Genomic DNA, 14228 nt, shown 5'->3' on the forward strand with positions numbered 1-14228 from the left:
GGGCCAGTTTCATGTTCACCACTAGAGTCGCAACCGCAAGTGTTGCAACCAATTATAGCTGCAAGTGTTTCAACCAATTACAACTGCACTGGCCACCAACGCGACCGCAACTGCAGTTGCCCCCAACGGGACTGCAATTGGCATCAAATTTCTTTTTTTTTCTTTTTAATAAAGTCATGATTTTTTAACAAAAATCGATGGACCTTGATGTGAACTTGTGATTTTCCAAATTTGTGATTTTTAAAACTTTTACTTGTTTTTGAATTCACGAACATTTTTTCAAATTCACGAACATTTTCGTATTTAGCAAACATTTTTTGGATACATGATTTTTAATAAAAAATTCACATGACTTATGATGAAACGGAACAACAAGAAATCGATAAAGCTCTATTACCGTACTCGCAGCGACATTTTGCCAACATGTTACGGTGAAATGGAACAACATGAAATTGACAAACTATCAGGTTAAATAGTTTGCGGTGTCAATCGTTGCTTCAACATTTTTTTCTGTAAGTTTCTACCTAGCTTCAACATCCCCAAACAGCAACTAGCAATTCGCATCAAGCGTCTTATTGTAGAACACAAAAAATCAGTAGGCCAAGTCCAACCCAAGAAAAAACAAGAATGCACACTAGGTCATGTTTGGTTAGGTCACCCTGTTGAACTCTTAAACATTGTGACGGATTAATAAAGCTATGTAGGTTTGCCTAAAAAGACCTAGATCATCCAAAAAGGAATGCAAGCAACAAAGATCGGAAGGTGTGCTAAAACAACATATCAGAGAGGAGCGACGAACAAATTCACTACTACACGCTAACATCATCCATGAATGAGATTTATGATGAGTCATAGGTGCTTCATTTTGCGTAATATTATGCTAGGGACATGGTTCTGGTTACCGCTCGAGATTCCAAGATTTGCCATGGTCACCACATATTTCGTTCCCCCTCGGTAAATGGTCATTTCGAGCAATTTTTTTTGAATTTGTTGAATTCAAACGCTCAATGTATAGTAAAGTGTGGCAGCACCTCACAGCACTAGCGTAGACAACATTCCACTGAGCTAGTAGCTCTTTTATGATAAATATAAGTTCAAGTGCTATCTATATCTATTTAAAAAGAATTTGAATTATAAATTTCGTTCAAAATTTGCTCGAAATTTCATGGTAACCACGTTTACCGGTCACCCTCGGTAAAAATGCACCGTTCAGTATCCAAAACCTTGGCTAGGGGTGCAAATGCAATTTTTTCTTTCATGGCAACACACGGGTATATGTTTAGCTAATAATACATTGAGAAAACAATAGTCATATACTCGCTCCGTTTCAAAATAAGTGTAGATGATTTGGTATTTTATTAGTACTTATAAATTTTGTACTTAATCAACTACACTTATTTTAAGACGGAGAAAGTACCACGTATGCGCAGGGTTTAGCTATAAAAGATATTCCCTCCGTCTCAAAATAAGTGTCTCAACTTTAAGACACTTCACTTATTTTGGGACAGAGGGAGTACATTGCCATGTATGATAAGATACAATTTATTTGTACCCGTGCAACAGCTTTGAACGATGTGACTTCTTATCGGTATAGGACGTTCGGCGCGATTTTATGCTATGGTGCGTCCGCCGTCGACGCAGATTACTTGGCCGGTGATGTAGGACGCCGCTGGCATGCAGAGGAAGGCCACCACCGATGCCACCTCCTCCGTCTCGCCCAGCCGCTGCATCGGCAGCTGCGTGGCCTGGCGCTTCACAATCTCCGGGTCCCTCGTTATCTGCTCGACGCACATCACAAAAACGAAATAGAAGTTATAGCCGTTATTAAGGAGTATCTGGAACTGGTAGAAGATCTCAGTTAAATATATAAAGGGATTGATCCTGATAATCTTTAATCAAGTACCATGTCTTTGGCGATGTCAGTGTTGATGCCGCCCGGCGCGACGCAGTTGACGCGTATGCCGTCGCCGGCCCACTCGGCGGCAAGGCTCCGGGTGAGCTGGTTCATCGCCCCCTTGGTCATCGAGTAGACGGCGAGGCCCGGGAAGCCGACGAAGCCGGCGATGGAGGAGACGTGGACGATGCTGCTCGCCCCTCCACCCGAGCGGAGGAGGAGCGGGTGCGCGAGCTGCGCGAGGTGGAAGCACGACTCGATGTTGGTGGCCATCACCAGCGCGTAGTCCTCGCCGGTGCACTCCGTCGCCGCCTTCACCATGGATTGCCCCGCGTTGTTCACCAGGATGTCCAGCTTACCGCCCAGGGTTTGCCTCACCGTGTTCATGAGCTTCTCCCTCTCGGCACGCACGGACACGTCGCAGACGGAGACGGTGACGCGGAGGTTCTTGTCCTCCCACTGCCGCCGGCACTCGTCCAGCTCCGCCGCGTTCCGGGAGCACGTGTGCACCCGAGCCCCGAGCCCCGCTAGCTCCTCCACGATCGCATGCCTGTTGATCCATGCCGCACCATGCAAGTACATATAGCGCGTTAATTCTGTAACGTATAAACACCCATGTAATAGCATAGATGGTACTGACTCAGAGTGAAGTATGTACCCGATCCCTTTGCTGCCGCCGGTAACGAGCGCCGTGGATCCGGCAAGACTCCATCTCCTCTCCATGCTCCGGCATGCGGCGGTGGCGGCCATGAACTCTCCTCTCCGGCCTACTCGCGATCGATCGATCTCTAGCTCCTCCACGTGTGTGTGCGTGTCTACGTAGCTATGTTGACAGCTGCTACTGATACGAATTGAGAGACATCTCCGCGCTAGGTTATTTATAGTACTCAGAGCATGTTTAATAATATAGCCTATTGATGGTCTTGCCATGTCATCTACTCCTAATAACCAATGTAGTAATAACCAATATGTATAGTAGTGGGCTATAAGAAAGTACTACTCCCTCCGTCCGGAAATACTTGCCGAAGAAATGCATAAAAATGGATATAACTAGAACTAAAATACGTCTAGATACATTCATTCTTCCGACAAATATTTTCAGATGAAGGGAGTATTTTTCTACCACATGGCCCAACATACAATCTCACATAGCTTCTTGTAGCCCGTGCTACCGTCAGTCCGCTTAACTTCTTTCTTCTTTTCCCTCTCATCCAACTCAACAAAGATATATTCGCTCCGTTTCAAATTAAATGACTCAACTTTATACTAAATTTAGTACAAAATTGAGTCACGGGACGAAGGAAGTAATATTTAAAGTTTTACGGCCCGCCTACGTCTTAGCTAGCGTGTACGTGATGGATGACGGGATAGGAGGTGCAGAAGTCGTCGCTGATAATTAACTAAGACCTAGCTGTTTGCCTGTTCGAGATCTCTGACGGCCGGATATGAAGGGATACGCAGCACTACAAGACGGCCGGCCACTACAAGCTGGCGGACAAAATCACTGTTTTGACCCTTTGTGCTAACAAATTCTCGAATTGACCTCGGTTACAAAAAAATTCCTAATCTGACCTTTTTTGGTGACGCCAACATTCCTGACGTCTGTGTTGCATTGGAGACGCCAGGGACCCTGGCATCTGGTCCCTGGCCCGCACGACCCGCGACCACGTTGACCGGCTGACGTGGCAAAGGGGCCAGACGCCAGGGTCCTTGACGTCTGGTCCTGGTAAAAGTCCAGACGCCAGGGTCCTTGGCGTCTGGCCCTCGTAAGGGACAGTAATACATGTTTGTGTAGTTACTGCATGCAGGCCGGCCAGGCACTGTAGCAGCTAGCTAGCCTTTGATCAGATCAAATAAGAGGGTGTGATAGCAAGACATAAAGTTGGGTGCCTTTGCAATTGGCGGTGTACTGTGGTAGCAATACTTTTAGGATGCGGCAGCAGTACTAGCTAGCATGCATGCAGAGTCAGTATCCTCATCTAATTCACTTCCCTCGGTTAGTGGTTGGAAATAGATGAGTAAGCTAGTAAAAACCATCAAGCTTTGACTAGTAGGGCCAATTTCATTTGCAGGGTTTTTCTCAAAAAGAAAATTTGATTTACAGGGTTGTTAAAACGTAGAAATAGAAAAAGTATAGGAACGAAATGTCATGCCCATTCAAATCCTACATGATTTGAGTTTGTTCGATTGCATCACAGAAAAGAAGGAATTTTTTTCCAATAAGTTGGCGTGGATGCTTGGTAGAAAATTTCTACAGAATTCAATCATATGAATTAAACAACCAATACAGAAAAAATTCTAAGGATAATAATCCTCCGACAAACATCTTATGCAATTCCCTGGAATCAAAGGAGCCCGTAATTTATTAATCCCGAGAGTATAGTGGCAGTGAATTTTTCTTGATTTTTTTACACAATACTGCGATTTTGTATTTTCACCAAAAAAATTGATATTAAATCATGGTCCAAATTTACACGTTAAAGACTTATGTACTAATGGTAACAATCTATGATTTACATGTATGTTTTGTATTTTTTGTACTAAGGGAAACAAGTTATCATGCATGCTCGACAATTGGATATGTACTAAAGGCATCTCCAATGTGGACTCTCAAACCATCCCATCTGTCCAAACCGCAGTCTAGATGTGTTTTGCAACGCGGTCCTGTATCCGTTCGTTGGACGTCTTTTTCTCCGCAATCCGGAAGCAAATGCGGGGGAAGGCTTTGTTGGTGTCCGGACCGCTGCCACACACGCATCCGACAACCTGTCCAGACCCAAAACCCTCTCCCACGTCTGAAGTGGTCGGCGCCGAGAGGACGCGATCTCTCACGTCGCTCCACCATTGAAGCGGTGTGTCGGCCGACACCGGTGCACGCGCCTTCTCCGGGTTCAAACGACAACCCGTCCGTCTGCCTCCCTCCATTAAACATGTGCGGTTGCCTAGGAACATACTCTAGCGTCACTCGTCCGTCCGTCTGCCTCCCTCCATTAAACATGTGCGGTTGCCTAGGAACATACTCTAGCGTCACTCGTCCGTCCGTCTGCCGCCCACCATTAACCACCTCGCCGGCTGGCCTGCCATTCATCCGCTATAAAAATTCCAGGCCCAGCAACAGCCGCATCCAACCTCCTCCGCTCCCTATCTCCTCTCGGCATCTCACCCGCCACGGCCTCCTCGAGCTCCAAAGCCCTGTGGGTCAGCCTCTCATCTGAACAAAAGAAGGAGATTGCTGCCATTGCGGCCGGTTGGCAGTAACTACACAAACATGTATTACTGCCCCTTACCAGGGCCAGACGCCAAGGACCCTGTGTTGGGGAACGTAGTAATTTCGAAAATTTTCCTACGCACACGCAAGATCATGGTGATGCATAGCAACGAGAGGGGAGAGTGTTGTCTACGTACCCTCGTAGACCGAAGCGGAAGCGTTGACACAACGTAGAGGAAGTAGTCGTACGTCTTCCCGGTCCAACCGATCCAAGCACCGTTACTCCGGCACCTCCGAGTTCTTGACACATGTACAGCTCGATGACGCACCCCGTGCTCCGATCCAGCAAAGCTTCGGGGAGGAGTTCCGCCAGCACGACGGCGTGGTGACGATCTTGATGTTCAACTATCGCAGGGCTTCGCCTAAGCACCGCTACAATATGACCGAGGTGTAATATCGTGGAGGGGGGCACCACACACGGCTAAGGAACGATCACGAAGATCAACTTGTGTGTCTATGGGGTGCCCCACTCCTCCGTATATAAAGGGGGAGAGGAGGAGGGGGCCGGCCAAGAGGGGAGGCGCGCCCTAGGAGGGGCAAACCTACTCCAAGTAGGTTTGGCCCCCCTTTCCTATTAGGAGTAGGAGAGGGAAGGAAGAGAGGGGAGGGAAGAAGGAAAGGGGGGGCCGGCCCCCCTCCCAATTCGGATTGGGCTTGGGGGGGGGGGCGCCCCCTCCTTTGCTCCTTCTCCCTCCTTTCCACTAAGGCCCAATAAGGCCCATATACTTACCGGGGGGTTCCGGTAACCTCCCGGAACTCCGGTATAGTCCCAATCTCATTCGAAACCTTTCCGGTGTCCAAATATATCCGTCCAATATATCAATCTTTATGTCTCGACCATTTCGAGACTCCTTGTCATGTCCGTAATCACATCCGGGACTCCGAACAACCTTCGGTACATCAAAATACATAAACTCATAATATAACTGTCATCGAAACCTTAAGCGTGCGGACCCTATGGTTCGAGAACAATGTAGACATGACCGAGACACGTCTCCGGTCAATAACCAATAGCGGGACCTGGATGCCCATATTGGTTCCTACATATTCTACGAAGATCTTTATCGGTCAGACCGCATAACAACATACGTTGTTCCCTTTGTCATCGGTATGTTACTTGCCCGAGATTCGATCGTCGGTATCCAATACCTAGTTCAATCTCGTTGTCGGCAAGTCTCTTTACTCGTTCCGTAATACATCATCTCGCAACTAACTCATTAGTTGCAATGCTTGCAAGGCTTAAGTGATGTGCATTACCGAGAGGGCCCAGAGATACCTCTCCTACAATCGGCGCCAACCCAACATGTACCTTTGGAGACACCTGTAGTACTCCTTTATAATCACCCAGTTACGTTGTGACGTTTGGTAGCACCCAAAGTGTTCCTCAGGTAAACGGGAGTTGCATAATCTCATAGTTACAGGAACATGTATAAGTCATGAAGAAAGCAATAGCAACATACTAAACGATCGGGTGCTAAGCTAACGGAATTGGTCATGTCAATCAGATCATTCAACTAATGATGTGATCTTATTAATCAAATAACAACTCTTTGTCCATGGTTAGGAAACATAACCATCTTTGATTAACAAGCTAGTCAAGTAGAGGCATACTAGTGACACTCTGTTTGTCTATATATTCACACATGTATTATGTTTCCGGTTAATACAATTCTAGCATGAATAATGAACATTTATCATGATATAAGGAAATAAATAATAACTTTATTATTGCCTCTAGGCCATATTTCCTTCAGTCTCCCACTTGCACTAGAGTCAATAATCTAGATTACACAGTAATGATTCTAACACCCATGGAGTCTTGGTGCTGATCATGTTTTGCTCGTGGAAGAGGCTTAGTCAACGGGTCTGCAACATTCAGATCCGTATGTATCTTGCAAATCTCTATGTCTCCCACCTGGACTAGATCCCGGATGGAATTGAAGTGTCTCTTGATGTGCTTGGTTCTCTTGTGAAATCTGGATTCCTTCGCTAAGGCAATCGCTTCAGTATTGTCACAAAAGATTTTCATTGGACCCGATGCACTAGGTATGACACCTAAATCAGATATGAACTCCTTCATCCAGACTCCTTCATTGGCTGCTTCCGAAGCAGCTATGTATTCTGCTTCACATGTAGATCCCGCCACGACGCTTTGCTTTAAACTGCACCAACTGACAGCTCCACCGTTTAATGTAAACACGTATCCGGTTTGTGATTTAGAATCATCCGGATCAGTGTCAAAGCTTGCATCAACGTAACCATTTACGATGAGCTCTCTGTCACCTCCATATACGAGAAACATATCCTTAGTCCTTTTCAGGTATTTCAGGATGTTCTTGACCGCTGTCCAGTGATCCACTCCTGGATTACTTTGGTACCTCCCTGCTAAACTTATAGCAAGGCACACATCAGGTCTGGTACACAGCATCGCATACATGATAGAGCCTATGGCTGAAGCATAGGGAACATCTTTCATTTTCTCTCTATCTTATGCAGTGGTCGGACATTGAGTCTTACTCAACTTCACACCTTGCAATACAGGCAAGAACCCTTTCTTTGCTTGATCCATTTGGAACTTCTTCAAAACTTTGTCAAGGTATGTGCTTTGTGAAAGTCCAATTAAGCGTTTTGATCTATCTCTATAGATCTTAATGCCCAATATGTAAGCAGCTTCACCGAGGTCTTTCATTGAAAAACTTTTATTCAAGTATCCCTTTATGCTATCCAGAAATTCTATATCATTTCCAATCAACAATATGTCATCCACATATAATATTAGAAATGCTACAGAGCTCCCACTCACTTTCTTGTAAATACAGGCTTCTCCAAAAGTCTGTATAAATCCAAATGCTTTGATCACACTATCAAAGCGTTTATTCCAACTCCGAGAGGCTTGCACCAGTCCATAAATGGATCGCTGGAGCTTGCACACTTTGTTAGCTCCCTTTGGATCGATAAAACCTTCTGGTTGCATCATATACAACTCTTCCTCCAGAAACCCATTCAGGAACGCAGTTTTTACATCCATTTGCCAAATTTCATAATCATAAAATGCGGCAATTGCTAACATGATTCGGACAGACTTAAGCATCGCTACGGGTGAGAAGGTCTCATCGTAGTCAATCCCTTGAACTTATCGAAAACCTTTTGCAACAAGTCGAGCTTTGTAGACAGTAACATTACCGTCAGCGTCAGTCTTCTTCTTGAAGATCCATTTATTCTTAATTGCTTGCCGATCATCGGGCAAGTCAACCAAAGTCCATACTTTGTTCTCATACATGGATCCCATCTCAGATTTCATGGCTTCAAGCCATTATACGGAATCTGGGCTCACCATCGCTTCTTCATAGTTCATAGGTTCATCATGATCTAGTAGCATGACTTTCAGAATAGGATTACCGTACCACTCTGGTGCAGATCTTATTCTGTTAGACCTACGAGGTTCTGTAGTAACTTGATCTGAAGTTCTATGATCATCATCATCAACTTCCTCACTAGTTGGTTTTGACGTCACAGAAACCAGTTCCTGTGATGTACTAATTTCCAACAAAGGAGTAGGTATAGTTACCTCACCAAGTTCTACTTTCCTCCCACTCACTTTTTTCGAGAGAAACTCCTTCTCTAGAAAGGATCCATTCTTAGCAACAAATGTCTTGCCTTCGGATCTGTGATAGAAGGTGTACCCAACTGTCTCCTTTGGGTATCCTATGAAGACACATTTCTCCGATTTGGGTTCTAGCTTATCAGGTTGAAGTTTTTTCACATAAGCATCGCAGCCCCAAACTTTAAGAAACGACAACTTTGGTTTCTTGCCAAACCATAGTTCATAAGGTGTCGTCTCAACGGATTTTGATGGTGCCCTATTTAATGTGAATGTTGCCGTCTCTAAAGCATAACCCCAAAACAATAGCGGTAAATCAGTAAGAGACATCATAGATCGCACCATATCAAGTAAAGTACGATTACGACGTTTGGACACACCATTACGCTGTGGTGCTCCAGGTGGCGTGAGTTGCGAAACTATTCCGCATTGTTTCAAGTGTAGACCAAACTCGTAACTCAAATATTCTCCTACACGATCAGATCGTACAAACTTTATTTTCTTGTTACGATGATTTTCAACTTCACTCTGAAATTCTTTGAACTTTTCAAATGTTTCAGACTTATGCTTCATTAAGTAGATATACCCATATCTGCTTAAATCATCTGTGAAGGTGAGAAAATAACGATATCCGCCACGGGCTTCAACATTCATCGGACCACATACATCTGTATGTATGATTTCCAACAAATCTGTTGCTCTCTCCATAGTATCGGAGAACGGCGTTTTGGTCATCTTGCCCATGAGGCACGGTTCGCAAGTACCAAGTGATTCATAATCAAGTGGTTCCAAAAGTCCATCAGTATGAAGTTTCTTCATGCGCTTTACACCGATATGACCTAAACGGCAATGCCACAAATAAGTTGCACTATCATTATCAACTCCGCATCTTTTGGCTTCAATACTATGAATATGTGTATCACTACTATCGAGATTCATAAAAAATAGACCACTCTTCAAGGGTGCATGACCATAAAAGATATTACTCATATAAATAGAACAACCATTATTCTCTAATTTAAATGAATAACCGTTTCGCATCAAACAAGATTCAGATATAATGTTCATGCTCAACGCTGGCACCAAATAACAATTATTTAGGTCTAATACTAATCCCGAAGGTAGATGTAGAGGTAGCGTGCCGACCGCGATCACATCAACTTTGGAACCATTTCCCACGCGCATCGTCACCTCGTCCTTTGCTAGTGTTCGCTTAATCCGTAGTCCCTGTTTCGAGTTGCAAATATTAGCAACAGAACCAGTATCAAATACACAGGTGCTACTGCGAGCTCTAGTAAGGTACACATCAATAACATGTATATCACATATACTTTTGTTCACCTTGCCATCCTTCTTATCCGCCAAATACTTGGGGCAGTTCCGCTTCCAGTGTCCAGTCTGCTTACAGTAGAAGCACTCAGTTTCAGGCTTAGGTCCAGATTTGGGTTTCTTCTCTTGAGCAGCAACTTGCTTGCTGTTCTTCTTGAAGTTCCCCTTCTTCTTCCCTTTGCCCTTTTTCTTGAAACTAGTGGTCTTGTTGACCATCAACACTTGATGCTCCTTCTTGATTTCTACTTCCGCAACCTTTAGCATTGCGAAGAGCTTGAGAATCGTTTTATCCATCCCTTGCATATTATAGTTCATCATGAAGCTCTTGTAGCTTGGTGGAAATGATTGGAGAATTCTGTCAATGACGCTATCATCCGGAAGAGTAACTCCCAGTTGAATCAAGTGATTACAATACCCAGACATCTTGAGTATATGCTCACTGACAGAACTATTCTCCTCCATCTTGCAGCTATAGAACTTATTGGAGACTTCATATCTCTCAATCCGGGCATTCTTCTGGAATATTAACTTCAACTCCTGGAACATCTCATATGCTCCATGACGTTCAAAACGTCGTTGAAGTCCCGGTTCTAAGCCGTAAAGCATGGCACATTGAACTATCGAGTAGTCATTAGCTTTGCTCTGCCAGACGTTCTTAACATTGTCAGTTGCATCAGTAGCAGGCCTGGTACCCAGCGGTGCTTCCAGGACGTAATTTTTCTATGCAGCAATGAGGATAATCCTCAAGTTACGGACCCAGTCCACGTAGTTGCTACCATCATCTTTCAACTTTGCTTTCTCAAGGAACGCATTAAAATTCAATGGAACAATAGCACGGGCCATCTATCTACAAACAACATAGACAAGCAAGATACTATCAGGTACTAAGTTCATGATAAATTTAAGTTCAATTAATCATATTACTTAAGAACTCCCACTTAGACAGACATCTCTCTAGTCATCTAAGTGATCACGTGATCCAAATCAACTAAACCATAACCGATCATCACGTGAGATGGAGTAGTTTTCAATGGTGAACATCTTAGATCATATCTACTATATGATTCACACTCGACCTTTCGGTCTCCGTGTTCCGAGGCCATATCTGCATATGCTAGGCTCGTCAAGTTTAACCTGAGTATTCTGCATGTGCAAAACTGGCTTGCACCCGTTGTAGATGGACGTAGAGCTTATCACACCCGATCATCACGTGGTGTCTGGGCACGACGAACTTTGGCAACGGTGCATACTCAGGGAGAACACTTCTTGATAATTTTTAATGAGAGATCATCTTAAAATGCTACCGTCAATCAAAGCAAGATAAGATGCATAAAGGATAAACATCACATGCAATCAATATAAGTGATATGATATGGCCATCATCATCTTGTGCTTGTGATCTCCATCTCCGAAGCACCATCATGGTCACCATCGTCACCGGCGCGACACCTTGATCTCCATCGTAGCATCGTTTGTCGTTTACGCCATCTATTGCTTCTACGACTATTGCTACCGCTTAGTGATAAAGTAAAGCAATTACAGGGCGTTTGCATTTCATACAATAAAGTGACAACCATATGGCTCCTGCCAGTTGCCGATAACTTCGGTTACAAAACATGATCATCTCATACAATAACATATAGCATCATGTCTTGGCCATATCACATCACAACATGCCCTGCAAAAACAAGTTAGACGTCCTCTACTTTGTTGTTGCAAGTTTTACGTGGCTGCTACGGGCTTAAGCAAGAACCAATCTCACCTACGCATCAAAACCACAATGATAGTTTGTCAAGTTGATGATGTTTTAACCTTCGCAAGGACCGGGCGTAGCCACACTCGGTTCAACTAAAGTTGGAGAAACTGACACCCGCTAGTCACCTGTGTGCAAAGCACGACGGTAAAACCAGTCTCGCGTAAGCGTACGCGTAATGTCGGTCCGGGCCGCTTCATCCAACAATACCGCCGAACCAAAGTATGACATGCTGGTAAGCAGTATGACTTATATCGCCCACAACTCATTTGTGTTCTACTCGTGCATATAACATCAAACCATAAAACCTAGACTCGGATGCCACTGTTGGGGAATATAGTAATTTCGAAAATTTTCCTACGCACATGCAAGATCATGGTGATGCATAGCAACGAGAGGGGAGAGTGTTGTCTACGTATCCTCGTAGACCGAAGCGGAAGCGTTGACACAACGTAGAGGAAGTAGTCGTACGTCTTCCCGGTCCAACCGATCCAAGCACCGTTACTCCGGCACCTCCGAGTTCTTGACACACGTACGGCTCGATGACGCACCCCGTGCTCCGATCCAGCAAAGCTTCGGGGAGGAGTTCCGTCAGCACGACGGCGTGGTGACGATCTTGATGTTCAACTGTCGCAGGGCTTCGCCTAAGCACCGCTACAATATGACCGAGGTGTAATATCGTGGAGGGGGCACCGCACACGGCTAAGGAACGATCACGAAGATCAACTTGTGTGTCTATGGGGTGCCCCACTCCTCCGTATATAAAGGGGGAGAGGAGGAGGGGGCCGGCCAAGAGGGGAGGCGCGCCCTAGGAGGGGCAAACCTACTCCAAGTAGGTTTGGCCCCCCTTTCCTATTAGGAGTAGGAGAGGGAAGGAAGAGAGGGGAGGGAAGAAGGAAAGGGGGGCCCGGCCCCCCTCCCAATTCAGATTGGGCTTGGGGGGGCGCCCCCTCCTTTGCTCCTTCTCCCTCCTTTCCACTAAGGCCCAATAAGGCCCATATACTTACCGGGGGGTTCCGGTAACCTCCCGGAACTCCGGTATAGTCCCAATCTCATTCGAAACCTTTCCGGTGTCCAAATATATCCGTCCAATATATCAATCTTTATGTCTCGACCATTTCGAGACTCCTTGTCATGTCCGTGATCACATCCGGGACTCCGAACAACCTTCGATACATCAAAATACATAAACTCATAATATAACTGTCATCGAAACCTTAAGCGTGCGGACCCTACGGTTCGAGAACAATGTAGACATGACCGAGACACGTCTCCGGTCAATAACCAATAGCGGGACCTGGATGTCCATATTGGTTCCTACATATTCTACGAAGATCTTTATCGGTCAGACCGCATAACAACATACGTTGTTCCCTTTGTCATCGGTATGTTACTTGCCCGAGATTCGATCGTCGGTATCCAATACCTAGTTCAATCTCGTTGTCGGCAAGTCTCTTTACTCGTTCCGTAATACATCATCTCGCAACTAACTCATTAGTTGGAATGCTTGCAAGGCTTAAGTGATGTGCATTACCGAGAGGGCCCAGAGATACCTCTCCGACAATCGGAGTGACAAAACCTAATCTCGAAATACGCCAACCCAACATGTACCTTTGGAGACACCTGTAGTACTCTTTTATAATCACCCAGTTACGTTGTGACGTTTGGTAGCACCCAAAGTGTTCCTCCGGTAAACGGGAGTTGCATAATCTCATAGTTACAGGAACATGTATAAGTCATAAAGAAAGCAATAGCAACATACTAAACGATTGGGTGCTAAGCTAACGGAATAGGTCATGTCAATCAGATCATTCAACTAATGATGTGATCCTGTTAATCAAATAACAACTCTTTGTCCATGGTTAGGAAACATAACCATCTTTGATTAACAAGCTAGTCAAGTAGAGGCATACTAGTGACACTCTGTTTGTCTATATATTCACACATGTATTATGTTTCCGGTTAATATAATTCTAGCATGAATAATAAACATTTATCATGATATAAGGAAATAAATAATAACTTTATTATTGCCTCTAGGTCATATTTCCTTCACCCTGGCGTTTGGACCCTTACCAGGGCCAGACGCCAAGTATCCTGGCGTCTGGCCCCTTTGCCACGTCAGCCGATCAACGTGGTCGCGGGTCGTGTGGGCCAGGAACCAGACGCCAGGGTTCCTGGCGTCTCCAATGCAACCCAGACGTCAGAGATGTTGGCGTCACCAAAAGAGGTCAGATTAGAAATTTTTTTGTAACCGAGATCAATTCGGGAATTTGTTAGCACAAAGGGTCAAAACAGTGATTTTGTCCCAAGCTGGCCGTCCAGCTAACGACTGTCGGTTTGTTCGAAGCGATGATCGCCGGCCGGCATGCAATTGCATGCT

The 14228-nt window shown here is 45.0% G+C and overlaps 1 protein-coding gene across 1 annotated transcript; it reads right to left on the reverse strand.

The window, feature by feature from the left end:
- Positions 1–1230: 1230 nt before the first annotated feature.
- On the reverse strand, positions 1231–2726 carry LOC123041639 (noroxomaritidine/norcraugsodine reductase). Its single transcript, XM_044464225.1, has 3 exons — positions 2553–2726; positions 1904–2444; positions 1231–1778 (listed from the first exon to the last, which is right to left on the reverse strand). The coding sequence occupies exons 1-3, from the start codon at positions 2642–2644 to the stop codon at positions 1611–1613; spliced, it is 801 nt and encodes a 266-aa protein (XP_044320160.1). The 5' UTR covers positions 2645–2726; the 3' UTR covers positions 1231–1610.
- Positions 2727–14228: the final 11502 nt, after the last annotated feature.

Source organism: Triticum aestivum, chromosome 2B (genome assembly GCF_018294505.1).
Source record: "Triticum aestivum cultivar Chinese Spring chromosome 2B, IWGSC CS RefSeq v2.1, whole genome shotgun sequence".
NCBI classification, from domain to species: Eukaryota; Viridiplantae; Streptophyta; class Magnoliopsida; order Poales; family Poaceae; genus Triticum; species Triticum aestivum.